Source organism: Corvus moneduloides, chromosome 13 (assembly GCF_009650955.1).
Source record: "Corvus moneduloides isolate bCorMon1 chromosome 13, bCorMon1.pri, whole genome shotgun sequence".
NCBI classification, from domain to species: Eukaryota; Metazoa; Chordata; class Aves; order Passeriformes; family Corvidae; genus Corvus; species Corvus moneduloides.
The window spans coordinates 3,033,049-3,045,092 of record NC_045488.1 but is presented as its reverse complement, the minus strand read 5'-3'; the positions used below and the strand labels follow the sequence as shown (position 1 = coordinate 3,045,092).

Below are 12,044 nucleotides of genomic sequence, written 5' to 3'. Positions count from 1 at the left end.
GTTCCAGGTCATAAATCTGCTACCACTGTGAAGCATGGGTTTCATAATCATCATCCTTCAAGAAAACATACCAATGACAAAATTCCAGTCTGTTATTTTGGAGATTATAATATGCGCTAGATAATCAGAGAAATACCTGTAAGAACATTGTTTACAGAGCCATTCTTACTTGCCTTTGACCTACCTAATGCAGTTTTGTACAAAATACAAATAATGATATTCCACGGAGTAACCAGAAGGCGGCATGAGAGAACAAATCCAAACACCTCGGGGCTGCCACTTGTCACCCAGGGCACAGAAACCTTAAATCCAACCTTCATCACATTTTTCTTTCGTTGTTGGCAAGTGTATGTGTCTCTCAACAAGGATTTAGCTGGTTGTGTTATGGCTGTTCAATTACGCAGTAGCAGTAGACACAAAATGTTACAATGTCCTCACAGGCATGTGGCAATAAACAGGAACACTTGGTGGTGTTAGCAGTGCTACAGAAAAGCCAAACTTTCCATATTAATGATAATCTTTCATAGAGGTAAAGAATGCAGTCTGCACTTAGTCCATTAGCACTGTATATCAGTTTTCATTATTATGAAATAATATATATCATTATAGCCATATATATCATATATAGCCATTATTGTGTATTTTTTTTACAGGATTCACCAAAAGTACATTGGATGGCTGATGTAGGCAAGTCAGTACACATTTCACATCTGTAAATGACCTGGTTTCTACTTCTATATTTTACCCCACTTTAGCAGATGTACTCTTTTTTTTAGCTAAATAATCTAATACATTCTATTAAAAAGCACACCAATTCCTACTGTTTAAAAGTATTTTTTTTATTTATTTATTTAATACTGCTACACAAGAACATATGTGCTGATAGGAAAATGTGTTCTAACCCGAGGCAACCACAGCATGTTATAACATAATCAACATAAAACATATTAGCATGTTTTAACAAGCTCTGGAGTGGGGTAAAGCTGATTGCACAGGCAGCTCCTCCCCGACACCTTTCTATATATGGCTGGGGTTTGCCCATACAAATAAGACCAAAGGTTGTATCACACAATTTTTTCGTATAAGAGAAACAATAAAAGGGATTCTCTGAGTCCAGTTTGGAGAGCAGTGAGTATGAGCATCAACATCAATTTGTACACATCCTAGGCTCTGACATCAGTGGACTTACTCCTTCCATCTTGTCATAACTTTCTGGCATCGTCCACCCTGGCTAAAATACATAGAGCAGGTCTGAAAAAGGCACTTACAAGAGTGTGGTGTTACTAATATTCAGTTCAGCTTAAAGTTGTTGGAATCTGTTGACTTACTTTGGTATTAATCTCTCTGCACAATATAGAAGACGAAGCACTGTTCTCATTTCTCCCAGAACTTTTCACATGATCACTCACAGACACTGCAAATTAGAGATGAAGGAATTGTTTGAGCCTTTCATGTGCCCAATACCACCCAACGGTACTGTACCACTAGGTGCTGTGATACAGTTCAGCTTCCTGGACAAGGAATCAGAACTATTTTGGAAGGCTACATGGAGATGGGCATCTTGATGTTTTCTAAACCTCCCGTTTTTCTACAGTGGCTGATGGAAACTGCTCCAGCTCACAAGACATTTCTATTGGCAAAATTGAGCACCAGGTTGAAATGTTGTAATTGAATCCCCTCCCCCTCTGACACAGTTAGGGGACAGGCCAGGACTGTGGCAGCACAGAGCACCTCTCCTCCATTTGTCTAAGAGCTCTATGGCAGGACCGGTCTCTCCCCTTCTCCCAGCAGGATTACACCAGCATGTCCACACGTACCTGCTATCCCTGGGGAAACGAGGCTTGTAGTAACACCACAAGGTGCACATAAAACACTGTCATCAACAAAACACTTAAGAGTGTCCCCTGTCAATCCACTTTTCTCTAGACAAAAAGTAGGATATTTTTATAAGGAGAGGTGTCTCGCCTTCCCACACCAGATTGCACAGCGCAGCAGTGAGCCAGTTTAAGACCCCATACAAACGCTGGATGCCCTACACAACGCGACAGACCCCAGAGCCCGCTCTTAGTGGCCTGGCCTCGGTAACAAATCTCCCGGTCCCGAGACGAGGAGCCAGGCCCGGCGGGGCAGCAGCCCACGGAGGCCGGCAGCGCACGGCAGGGAACCTCGCGCTCCCCGGAGCGCTCTCCAGGGCTGGCGGGTGGTGTTGGGCCGAGGTGACCCGCCTCTCCCTCCCCTCACACCGCCCCAAGAGCCGTCCCAGCTCCGAGGCAGCTCCACGGCGGGTGTGGGTCTGCGCCCCTCGTCCGACCCAACGCGACCGCGCCGCACAGGGCTCGCAGGACAGCGACAGAGCCACAGCTTCCCCTCCGCCCCCGGGGCCTGAGCTGGCCCCGCGGCACGGATAGGGCCGTGACAGTCCCCGCCCCCGCGGGGAGCGGAGGCCCGGTAGGAGGGAGGGAAGCAGGGAGGGAGGGACGCCGCCGAGTTCCGCCCTAGCAGCCATGGCCGCGTAGCGTCTCCTCGGCAGCCGCGCTCGGACATGGGCCTGCCCTGGGCCGGCGGGCGGAGGCAGCGAGTCCCCGCGGCGGTGAGTGCGCGGCCGGGGCGGCTCTGGGCCGGCGGGGAGCGAGGCCTGCGGGGCAGGGGGTCTCCGGCAGTGGCGGGAGGGGCGGGCGCCCTTGCAGGGATCCCCGGGCCCAGCCCCGCCGTGCCGGGGGAGCGGCCCTCGAGGGGCTGCGGAGGACGGGGGAGCCGGTCTGGGCCGCGCAGGGAGAATAGGGCCGGGCCCGGCGGAGAGCCGGCGGTGTGACCTTGGGCCGCCCGCAGTCCCCCAGCCTTAGCTCGGCCAGGGTGAGGAGCGAGCGGGGCCGGGGGAGCCGCCGCCGAACCCGAGAGCGGCCGGAGAAAGATGGCAGGGAAGCGGCGCTTCCCAGAGTGCCGCACTCCTGCGGCCGGCGAGCTGCGGTGTCATGGAGACTGCCACAGCCCGGCCGGGCCGCCGCAGCGGTATTGACCGCCCGCTTAGAAACTTGAAGGAGTTTTCTGCCTCTCTGTCATCTCCCCGGCTTCTTATCACCTCTGCTGTTTGCCTACGCCTTGCAAATGTTCATTTATCTAAATAAGAAGTGGAACTCTTTATATTTTTACATAGATAGAATAACTTTCAAACTTCCTACAGAAAATCCTGTGTATTTCTTTTTAAGAAACTTTATAGTGTCTTTCTTTCCCTTCAGTATCAGTTAAACTGTTGGATGGTTGTCTGCCAAAGGGTTTTCTCACTGTGTGGAGAGAGTCATTGCCAGGCTGGGTGGTGCAGGTTTCAGCAGGGTACGTGGCCGGAGAGAGACCCATGATGTGTTACTGCCCTGGTGACTGGTGGCAACCAGAAGAATGGTGAAAGTTTGGCTACTCTCTGTGAGCATAATGGGCTTGCTATGAGAAACCCTAATGCGTATAATCATCCTATGCACATCAGGTTACAGGACCAAGGCCTGTAGTATTAACAGTACTGGAGCCTGGAAGAGAGCTGGAGGACTCACAGAACTAAATATGCTGATTGATTGTGTAGTTCAGGCATCTTAAAATTCTCAGTCTCTACACTCACACTGATAATCTTAATAAAACCAACTCTTGTGTACCAAGCGCAGACAGTAGAACTTAATTCTGAGAATACTGGTTAATTTAATGCTAATGAGAAATCCGTTTCTCATTTTCTTAAGTGCTAGAGACAAAAATAAGTGAATAATCTTTATTACATACCTGAATTGGTGATGCCCAGTACTTATGTCAGTATTTCACAATGTGTTAGTGTGTGCACTGCTTGGAATGTAACTGCTTCTGTGCATTGTTCTTGCTGTGGTCATTCCACTTAAAGCTTACTCATATCCTTAGTAAAACTGGCATGATAATTAGATGTTGAAAAACCTGTTACCAACAGGTATGTTTCCCTGTCACGGTAAAGTTATCCATTGTAAGTGTGTCAAATGCCCATAAACATAAAAGCATGACTTCACTTATATTTTTGGGATATTGGCCTGGTTTTCAGCACTCATAGGTATGAAAAAGGAGCCTGAGATAATACTTCAGCTGGGGGTAGAAAAGGTTCCAGATTTTGAGTTTGATCTTAATTTTTAAGAAAAAAGTTGACGAACCTGAAATAGGTTGTTTCTCATTCCTCATAGGGTTGATTAATAGTAGGTTTAGCTGTTACAACTTCTTCAGTCCCTTGTATTCATGGTTTTATGATCCGGTTTTTATGTTGGCTAGTTCCAAACTGTATTTGTGCAACTTGCTTTGGTGGATTCCTCCACTGAGACTAGGCCAGTTAGGAATTGAATATCTGCAGAAAACTGTGTTCAAAATCAGATGGTAATATTTATTTATGAAGGATCTGATTTGGATTCTGAAATCACAGTCTTCCCAAAGCTTGCTCAAAGAGGAAGGAAATAAACCATATTCATTTGAGTATAAGGAGAAATTGAGGTAAAGCACATCTTAAAATTTAGTAGAAGCTTAAGAAGTTTTAAGGGTCCTTATGAGCTAAGACTGAGCAGTCAACTGGCAGTCAACAATGGTCAGTCTGTAGTAACTAAAATCCAGTTAGGGGATTTTTGATGCATAAACCTGAAAGTGTTAGTTACAGATCCAAAGTTAAGATTCTGTGTAGAAGAATGAGTTAGAAACTGCAGCTGAAATCTCATATCAACTTGTGACATATGCAGTGTGTATTTCGATTGTGTGGTTGAGAATTTGATTTTTTTAAAAATCTAGAAAATGTTATTCCTTAGCCATTCTTGCTCATTTCACTGCAGCATATTGTGTGAATTGTGGTGCTGTGGGAAGTCAAAGAGTAATACTTCATTCATCAGATACTGTGGTTAGAAGCTCATGTTTTTAAAAAAAGGTACAGAAATTTCTTTTAATCAGAAAACAGAAGTTCAGCAGTGAACTTGTGTGGCAGTTTAAAGACCTGCAGTTACAACTTAGTGACCGTAGGAAAACGTGGAAAGAATTTTTGTTTCAGGCCAAAGCTCAGAGCTGGCTTTTATTCTCTAGTTCTTCATTTGTATGGATGATGTTCCAGAAGATCTGCCCTTTTCAAGGTGTGTCAGCAACACTTGAGAATTTACTGACATCATTAAATGGTTCATCTTCCACATAATCTTGGGGCTTTTTTTGCTCATATGCACACAGCCCTCTAATGCTGTGTGCATATCTTATTCACATTGCGTATTTAGTTACAATATTCTGTCAGAACACAACCAAATGCTGCCACTTAAGATTAAGAAAATACTGGTTACATAACAAACATTGAAGATATATTTGGAAAGGACTTAAAGCTTCAAAGGAAAGTCTATTTACAGTTCCACAGAGAAAAAAAAAAAAAGCCAGGTAAAGACATGCTCTGAAGGTAGAATGAGACAAGCAATACTAAAATCTTAATAAGAGTGAAGCCTTTCTTTATGAGGTTGCAAAAAGTATGTCTTTGTTTTAGGCTAAAAGGCTTTTGTACTGGAAAGGTCTTCTTTGGGGCAGGGGGGTGTCTGTGTTTTGTTTCTACTGAATGCAGTTCTGATGAATTATCTGCCTTATTTTCAGCACTTAAGTATCTCCCTGAAAGTTAAAACTGAATATATGACACATTATATAGGAAAGACAGTGTTGTAAGATGAGTGGGGTATGGGATATGTTTTTAATTTTATGTATTAAAGATAGTATTTGAGGACTTTATTATTTACTTTATAGAATTATCTGGAAATGCGTCTCCTAAAGGGATTTTTAACAAACTTTTCCGTTTTAAAAAGCTGATACCTAATTGGAAATTAGCAAGTACAGCATCTGTGTTCAAGCAGTAAGTTATTTTGCTAGATAATTGTTTAGTCTGACCTTGGCATACCAGACCTTAAACCAAAGGTTTGTGTTAACTTAGTGTCTTTGTTTGATAACCAGTTCCTAGACCAACAACAGTTAAATTAGTAGTAACTCTGTGCAGTAGTAACTTCAAGGAGTACAACAGCTCTGAGCCTTGGGAAGGGATCCCATTCCCACCTTCGCTTCTCATTCTTGACTGCACATGCCAACTGCTGCCCTTGCACAAGCTGTGTAGCCTTTCTGCCTCTTCAGCAGCCTGAATTGGCTCAGTAAGAGATTGGAGAAGTACCAGACCAGCATGAGAAAGAGGGAAGGAAATTGGGACCACCTCATTTGGTGTGGCAGTCAGCTACAGATGGATTTGGTTGGGTGAAACTGGTTTTTTTGGTCACACTTGTCATGGTGATCATCACCTTGAGAGTGAAAGGGAAATGCTCTACCTTCATCTTGTCAAAAGCCATGTGGTTTTTCTCTGCTGGGAAATAACTTACTTGCTTATATCGTTTGAGTGTTTTCCTTCGAAGGAGTCCCCCTTAATTTCTTCAGTATTGCTCACGTCTGAATGTCCCACCACTTGCTTATGAGGGAGCTCAGTTCCTCCCCTGCCACCCCCAAGGCTAAAATAGCTTACTGTGCACTAGATACGAAGAGCTTTTGTTAGGCTGTCTGCAGGAGACTTCACGGACTTCCCTATCTCAGATAACATGATGTAATAGTCCCTTGTGACCAAACTCTGCTCAACTATTTCATGGCTACCTGCAGAGCACTTTCAAATGAAAGCACAAAGTCAATGCCACCAAGGAGTTGAAGACCTACAGGATGTCCAAGAAATTTCAAGTTGACTTTAAATGGTAGCAGCCTTCCTGTTCTCAGCTTATCTCTTAGCAAGACATTAGAAGTAAATTTTCCAAGGGGTAGTGCGTATTTGCAGAGTACAGACAAGTCAGCTAATTTCTGATAGTATGCTTGTTGGCATTTCAGTAGAATAAATTTGCTGGATATGATGATTTGAGCATTCTTGAGTCAGCTTTTTCTTTCTTTATTCTTCTGTTAGCAACATATTGCTGGATGTTCTTGGTAAATTACCTAAAGTGATTTTAAATAATTCTGTCACTTTGGGAGGATTAATTTATACTGTTAATTGTTCAGACACTCTGTTTGCCAGCTCACATAAGGTGTGATAAGTTAGGTCATAAACCCACACAGGCAACTATAACTACTGTATTAAAAGTAATTGGAATATAATTAGGCTCTTCCTACCCTTTTTTCCTCTTCCAGGAAAATATTGATAGAGACTTCTAAGAAGTTGTAACATCCTAGAAGGGACATAAGTAACAACATTAACATGCCTGCTGTGGCATCTGTACCTAAGGAGCTATATCTCTCTACTTCCTTGAAAGATCTCAACAAGAAGACAGAAGTAAAACCTGAAAAGACAAGTACAAAAAGGTATATATATGTTACAATTGATTTTGAATTAATGGTTAAAATATTAGTGGATCCAGAACAAACTTGTTGTGGATCTAAATTTCCTCCATTATTTCTGCAAGATATAAAGTCTTCGACAGTCCTAGGTATGGATCTCAACTGTCACACTGGATATGCTTACTGCCTTCAGAAGGTTACTTAGCATACTGCCAAAACATGACTTAGAGCACAGTGCCCGTGAAAATCCACATACTTTGAGGAAAGGCTACATAAATGCAAATCCGTAAAAATGATAAAGCCTTTAGCAAGTGTCTGAATGCTTTGCCTCTAGTATTTTTAGACAATCAATGATTCAATTTTTTCTTACTATAAATTACTTTTTCCTAGAAAAAAAAAGTTATTCTTAGAAGGGAACAGTACCTTTTTCCATATCTCACGATGGTATTTAATTATGGATGATTTTAAATAAGGCTGGTAAACAAACTAGCAAGGATAAACATTATGTGGAGGAACATGATTGCAATTCATATTTAATGAAAGCTTTACATTAAGCTGGTAAAATCAAATGCTTAATATATGGGTGAAGTCTGTAAACACTTAAGATGGCATCTTGTAATGAAAAGGTGTTTGAGGACAAGTCAACAATCATGTGCTTTACTCCTCTTCTCTTGGTTTCAGTTATGTGCAGAGTGCCCTTAAGATTTTCAAGGCAGCAGAGGAAAGCAGATTGGACGGAGATGAAGAAAAAGCTTACATCCTGTATATGAAATATGCAGCTGTCTATAACCTTATTAGAAAGAGACCTGATTTTAAGCAGCAACAGGTATAAAAGCTTTCTGACTAATCTCTTCTGCATTGGTCAAAGTATGAGAAGTAGAGAGAATTACACTAATACACATTCAGAGGATCACACTGGTATTAGGTGAACTGTCTCACGGTGCTATTTTTTCTTTCCTGTTTTTTAACAAGTCTGGTGTTAACTGTATTTTCAATTTTCTTTTAATGTATGAACTATATAAATTGTCAGATCTGTGAATATTTTTTCGTGGAAAAGTATTCCCATAATTTTTCCCAGTCAGACTGTTTTGGTGAAGTTGCCTTGCCTAGTCTTTATTTATTAGTGCTATAAAACAATTTTACTTACGAACTCATGTTTGAAAGGAAAATACTTTGATTCAAACCAGTTCCTTTTGTTGGCATTATTATCATTATAATACCAACTCTCCATACATTAGTGACTCTTGACATGCATAGAAGTAGGCACTGTTAAACTATATATCTATGTGATGTGATGCTTGTCATTTTAGGATTATTTTCATTCAATTCTGGGACCTACAAATTTAAAAAAAGCTCTTGATGAAGCTGAAATTCTGTCAGACAGCCTTAAACTCAGGTATGTAATACAGTTGATGGCTAAGACATTGTTCCTTATACCTGGAGCCTGTACCTGTGCCAAGTGCAGGTGTTCATACCATTTAGTAGTAAGCAGTTGCACTTGAGTAAACCATAGGTACCTGAAACTCTTAAAAGCTTAAATTTGTTCCCAGAAGTCTTTTACTAGAGATAATTTTCATTGCCACACACGCCAATAACTTGTCACTTTATGTATTGTGTGCTAATTCCTGGTAACTTTGGTTTATTGACAGTGTTTTTTGTTTATTGACTAATAAAAAGAAACCACAAGGTCTGAAGAGCAATTTCCTCCTCAACCTTTTAATCATAAGGTCATCTGAACCCAAATATATTAATGAATGTTCCTAATAATCAGATATGTTAAAAAGTTCTCCTAGTCTGGATGTAGTTTACACTAAGAAATGCCAGGTTTTGATTCTTTAGCCACACCTTTTCTCTGCCACTTGCATCCATGTATATGGAATGCACAGTTCTGCCAGTATGTAAATGAGCAGATGCTAATGGGCTTTTGGGTACCTGATTGACAGCTGTCAAGTTATGTCTTTGTGCCACAAGCCATGAAATTGTGTTAGTCAGAAGTTGTAAGGTAGGGTCTATCTTTAGGTGATATTTGGCACAGTACTTTTTTTACTTCCAGCCTTCTCTGCTTCTTGCATCCTTAGTGACTCTTTCTCACTCTTTAACTCTCTCTGCAGCTGGGCACATTTCCCTTCACAAGTGTCATGTCCCACCCCACCCCTCCCAAGTATTCTTATCAAAGCATATTTTATGCCCTCCAAAGTGCTAAATCTATAAAGTCAGTTTAGGTGAACCATGAGTGTAGTTACATGTATGTAAAGAGGGACTTCACAAAGACGTCTCATGATACTGTGTATGAAACAATCTTCAGATTTTCTTTCTTTAGGTGAGTCTTACAATTCAACAGAGCTACAAATTCACTCTAAGAGTAAACATTGATAGAATCAGAGAAACCCAAAATGTAGAGACTTGTTTAAATGGCTTATGTCTTTTTATGAAAGGAACAGAGTTTTGAAGTTGACACAGTAACTTGTAACTGCTCTGGCAAAATGTGTACATATTCAAAGGTAATAGAAATGAAACATGACTCCTGTGTAACTACAGAAGTAGTTTCAAGGAAATTATTTGTATAATTTCTTCCCCAGGCAGTAGGTCAGCAAATAGTTTGAATGTTAATTGTTAACTAAAAGTGGAGCTGCTGAAACACCACTTGTATAGGGGCAAGAATACCTACATGAATGACCTGCTATGTGTTTCAGAAGTATAAATGGGAAATTGATGGGTAAATATTTCATATTGACCAAATCAAACTAAAATCTGAAATATGCTTTAGTGTCATTAATGCCAAGTGGGAACAAAATGCTCATTTCTAACTTACAACACCTTTGCCAAATCAAGAAGCCTGTTTAAAAAATAAAATTATAGGCATGCTGCCTCCTCCCTCTTAGTAGGCAATTAATGCAGTAGACTTGGAGGTGGAATTTGATTTAATGATCTAGTTTATTAACACAGTACTTTTGAACTGAAATGCAGCTGTATTGTCATTGGTATTTTAACCCTCATTACGCAACATCTGGTTAAAATGAGCACTTACTAACACAGCCCAGTCATCCAAATTGTTAGGTCACACATTCTTTTTTTGTTTTATGGTACTTGTAACCCTTAAACTTCTCAGCTGTATTAAACAGAAGTGAATACTATACACACCTCCAGTGGGTGATCTAAAAAGAGTAGTCTGGAGATCACTGGCTTACAATACCGTGATTGTCCTTCCAGTGGCAGAAGGCTGGGAGGGTAATTTTCAAGTCTGAGGCTTTATGAAAAGGACAGCTGTATGAAAAACCTCAGTCCCCCAAAACTCCTGAGCATTCACAGTCTTTGCATTGGCTTCCCAGTAGGCCCAGTGTTTGAAACAAGCACCAGGCACACATGTGAGCACATAATGGATTTATGGAGTCAACTTACATTCTGAAGGAGACTACTGTATAAATAGTTCTGATCCAGCTTCTCAGAAAAAAGTAAATTTAGGTCACTGAGCTAACTTACTCCTCACTGGCTCCACTGCAAAACAAAAAATACCTGGGACGACTGCTGTAATATATTGGAGCTTACCTGTAAGTAACCAGTACCTACCCTATTCTTTGGAAAATGAAAAGCATTTAGAGATACCATAGCTAAGCATGACCTCAGGTTTAGAGAAAAAAATTAGCTTTACAATCAGTGGCTATGAAATAGGATTCAAACCAGGATTTAACAGTAAGAAAACGAACCCAAAAGTGGGAGAAATAAGACCATGTGGTTAGGAAGCAAAACAGAGTTTGTTGGACTACAAAAACTGACAATACTTTTAACTTTCTAAAACTCTAAATACGTCCTTTAAAATTTCTGCCTGAAGACTTAATGACTTTGATATTAGTAATCTAAGGTTAAGCAAAAACATAATATTGAAAAAAAGGCACTTTTTTTCCCCAACAGATATGAGGAAGCTGAAGTTCGGAAAAAACTTGAAGAGAGGGACAGACAAGAGCTGCAGAAAAAGCAAGAACCAAAAGATGATGGAAAGAGCTCAGCCAAAAACTCCTCAGAAAGTGCTGTGGATTCCAAAGGAAAAAGCCAAAGGGTAAGTGAAGATGCTTACAGACTCTCTAATTCAGTCTAAATGTGTAGTTTCAATCTAGAATTTGGTCTCCCCTAGTAGCTATTTCCAGTTCAGAATCAAGGTGGGGTTTTTTGAATTAACTTACACTCTCTGTACCCCTTCTTTGACATTTCTTTGGAATATGTGAAGTCCTACCAGCCTCCAAGTCTTGTATAAGATAGACTGAACTTTATGGTAAAGTCAAATTCTGTTTTATGCTAGAATTATCATGTGCAAGAAACCCAAGGTAATGGTGATAAACTGATATTAAGAATAACATGTCTCCATTTTAGGAGAAGGTTGACTTTTTAGCAGTAGTGTGGAAACGCTTATTTCTCTACAAATACTTCAAGAATTTCTTCTTGTAGATGATGGTGTCCTAGGCTGTATTACTTTTTTAACTATTTTATGTCTAGGCAGGTGTACTAGTTTGAGAACAAACCAGTGGGAGGCACCAAGTCAGAATAACAATTTATTGGGGAAATTAAAGAAAAGGGGAAAAAAAAAAAAAAAAGAGAACAGTGGTTCAAACTGACAGAGTCAAGATAGAACCTGACTCCCTGTTGTAGCAGTCTGGTCGAATGTTGGCTGCAGTCCTCTGAAGCGGTGATCCTGTAGAAAAGGGGTCTGCTCTTCCTCAGGAGGTCCAGTGGTGGCTGTGTAGCTCCTGCCC

At 41.0% G+C, this 12,044-nt stretch overlaps 1 protein-coding gene across 4 annotated transcripts in view; it reads left to right on the top strand.

The window, feature by feature from the left end:
* The first annotated feature begins 2,476 nt into the window (after nt 1–2,476).
* Nucleotides 2,477–12,044, top strand: part of USP8 (ubiquitin specific peptidase 8) — a 38,650-nt gene continuing 29,082 nt past the window's right edge. For 2 of the 4 annotated variants that reach the window (XM_032123144.1, XM_032123142.1), the window contains exons 1-5: nt 2,478–2,590; nt 7,153–7,323; nt 7,981–8,125; nt 8,610–8,695; nt 11,209–11,353. In XM_032123144.1, coding sequence (XP_031979035.1) covers nt 7,220–7,323; nt 7,981–8,125; nt 8,610–8,695; nt 11,209–11,353 — 480 coding nt within the window. In that variant the 5' untranslated portion in view covers nt 2,478–2,590; nt 7,153–7,219. Of the gene's footprint in view, nt 2,591–7,152; nt 7,324–7,980; nt 8,126–8,609; nt 8,696–11,208; nt 11,354–12,044 lie in introns of all 4 variants that reach the window. The other 2 variants (XM_032123143.1, XM_032123145.1) reach the window with 2 other exon arrangements.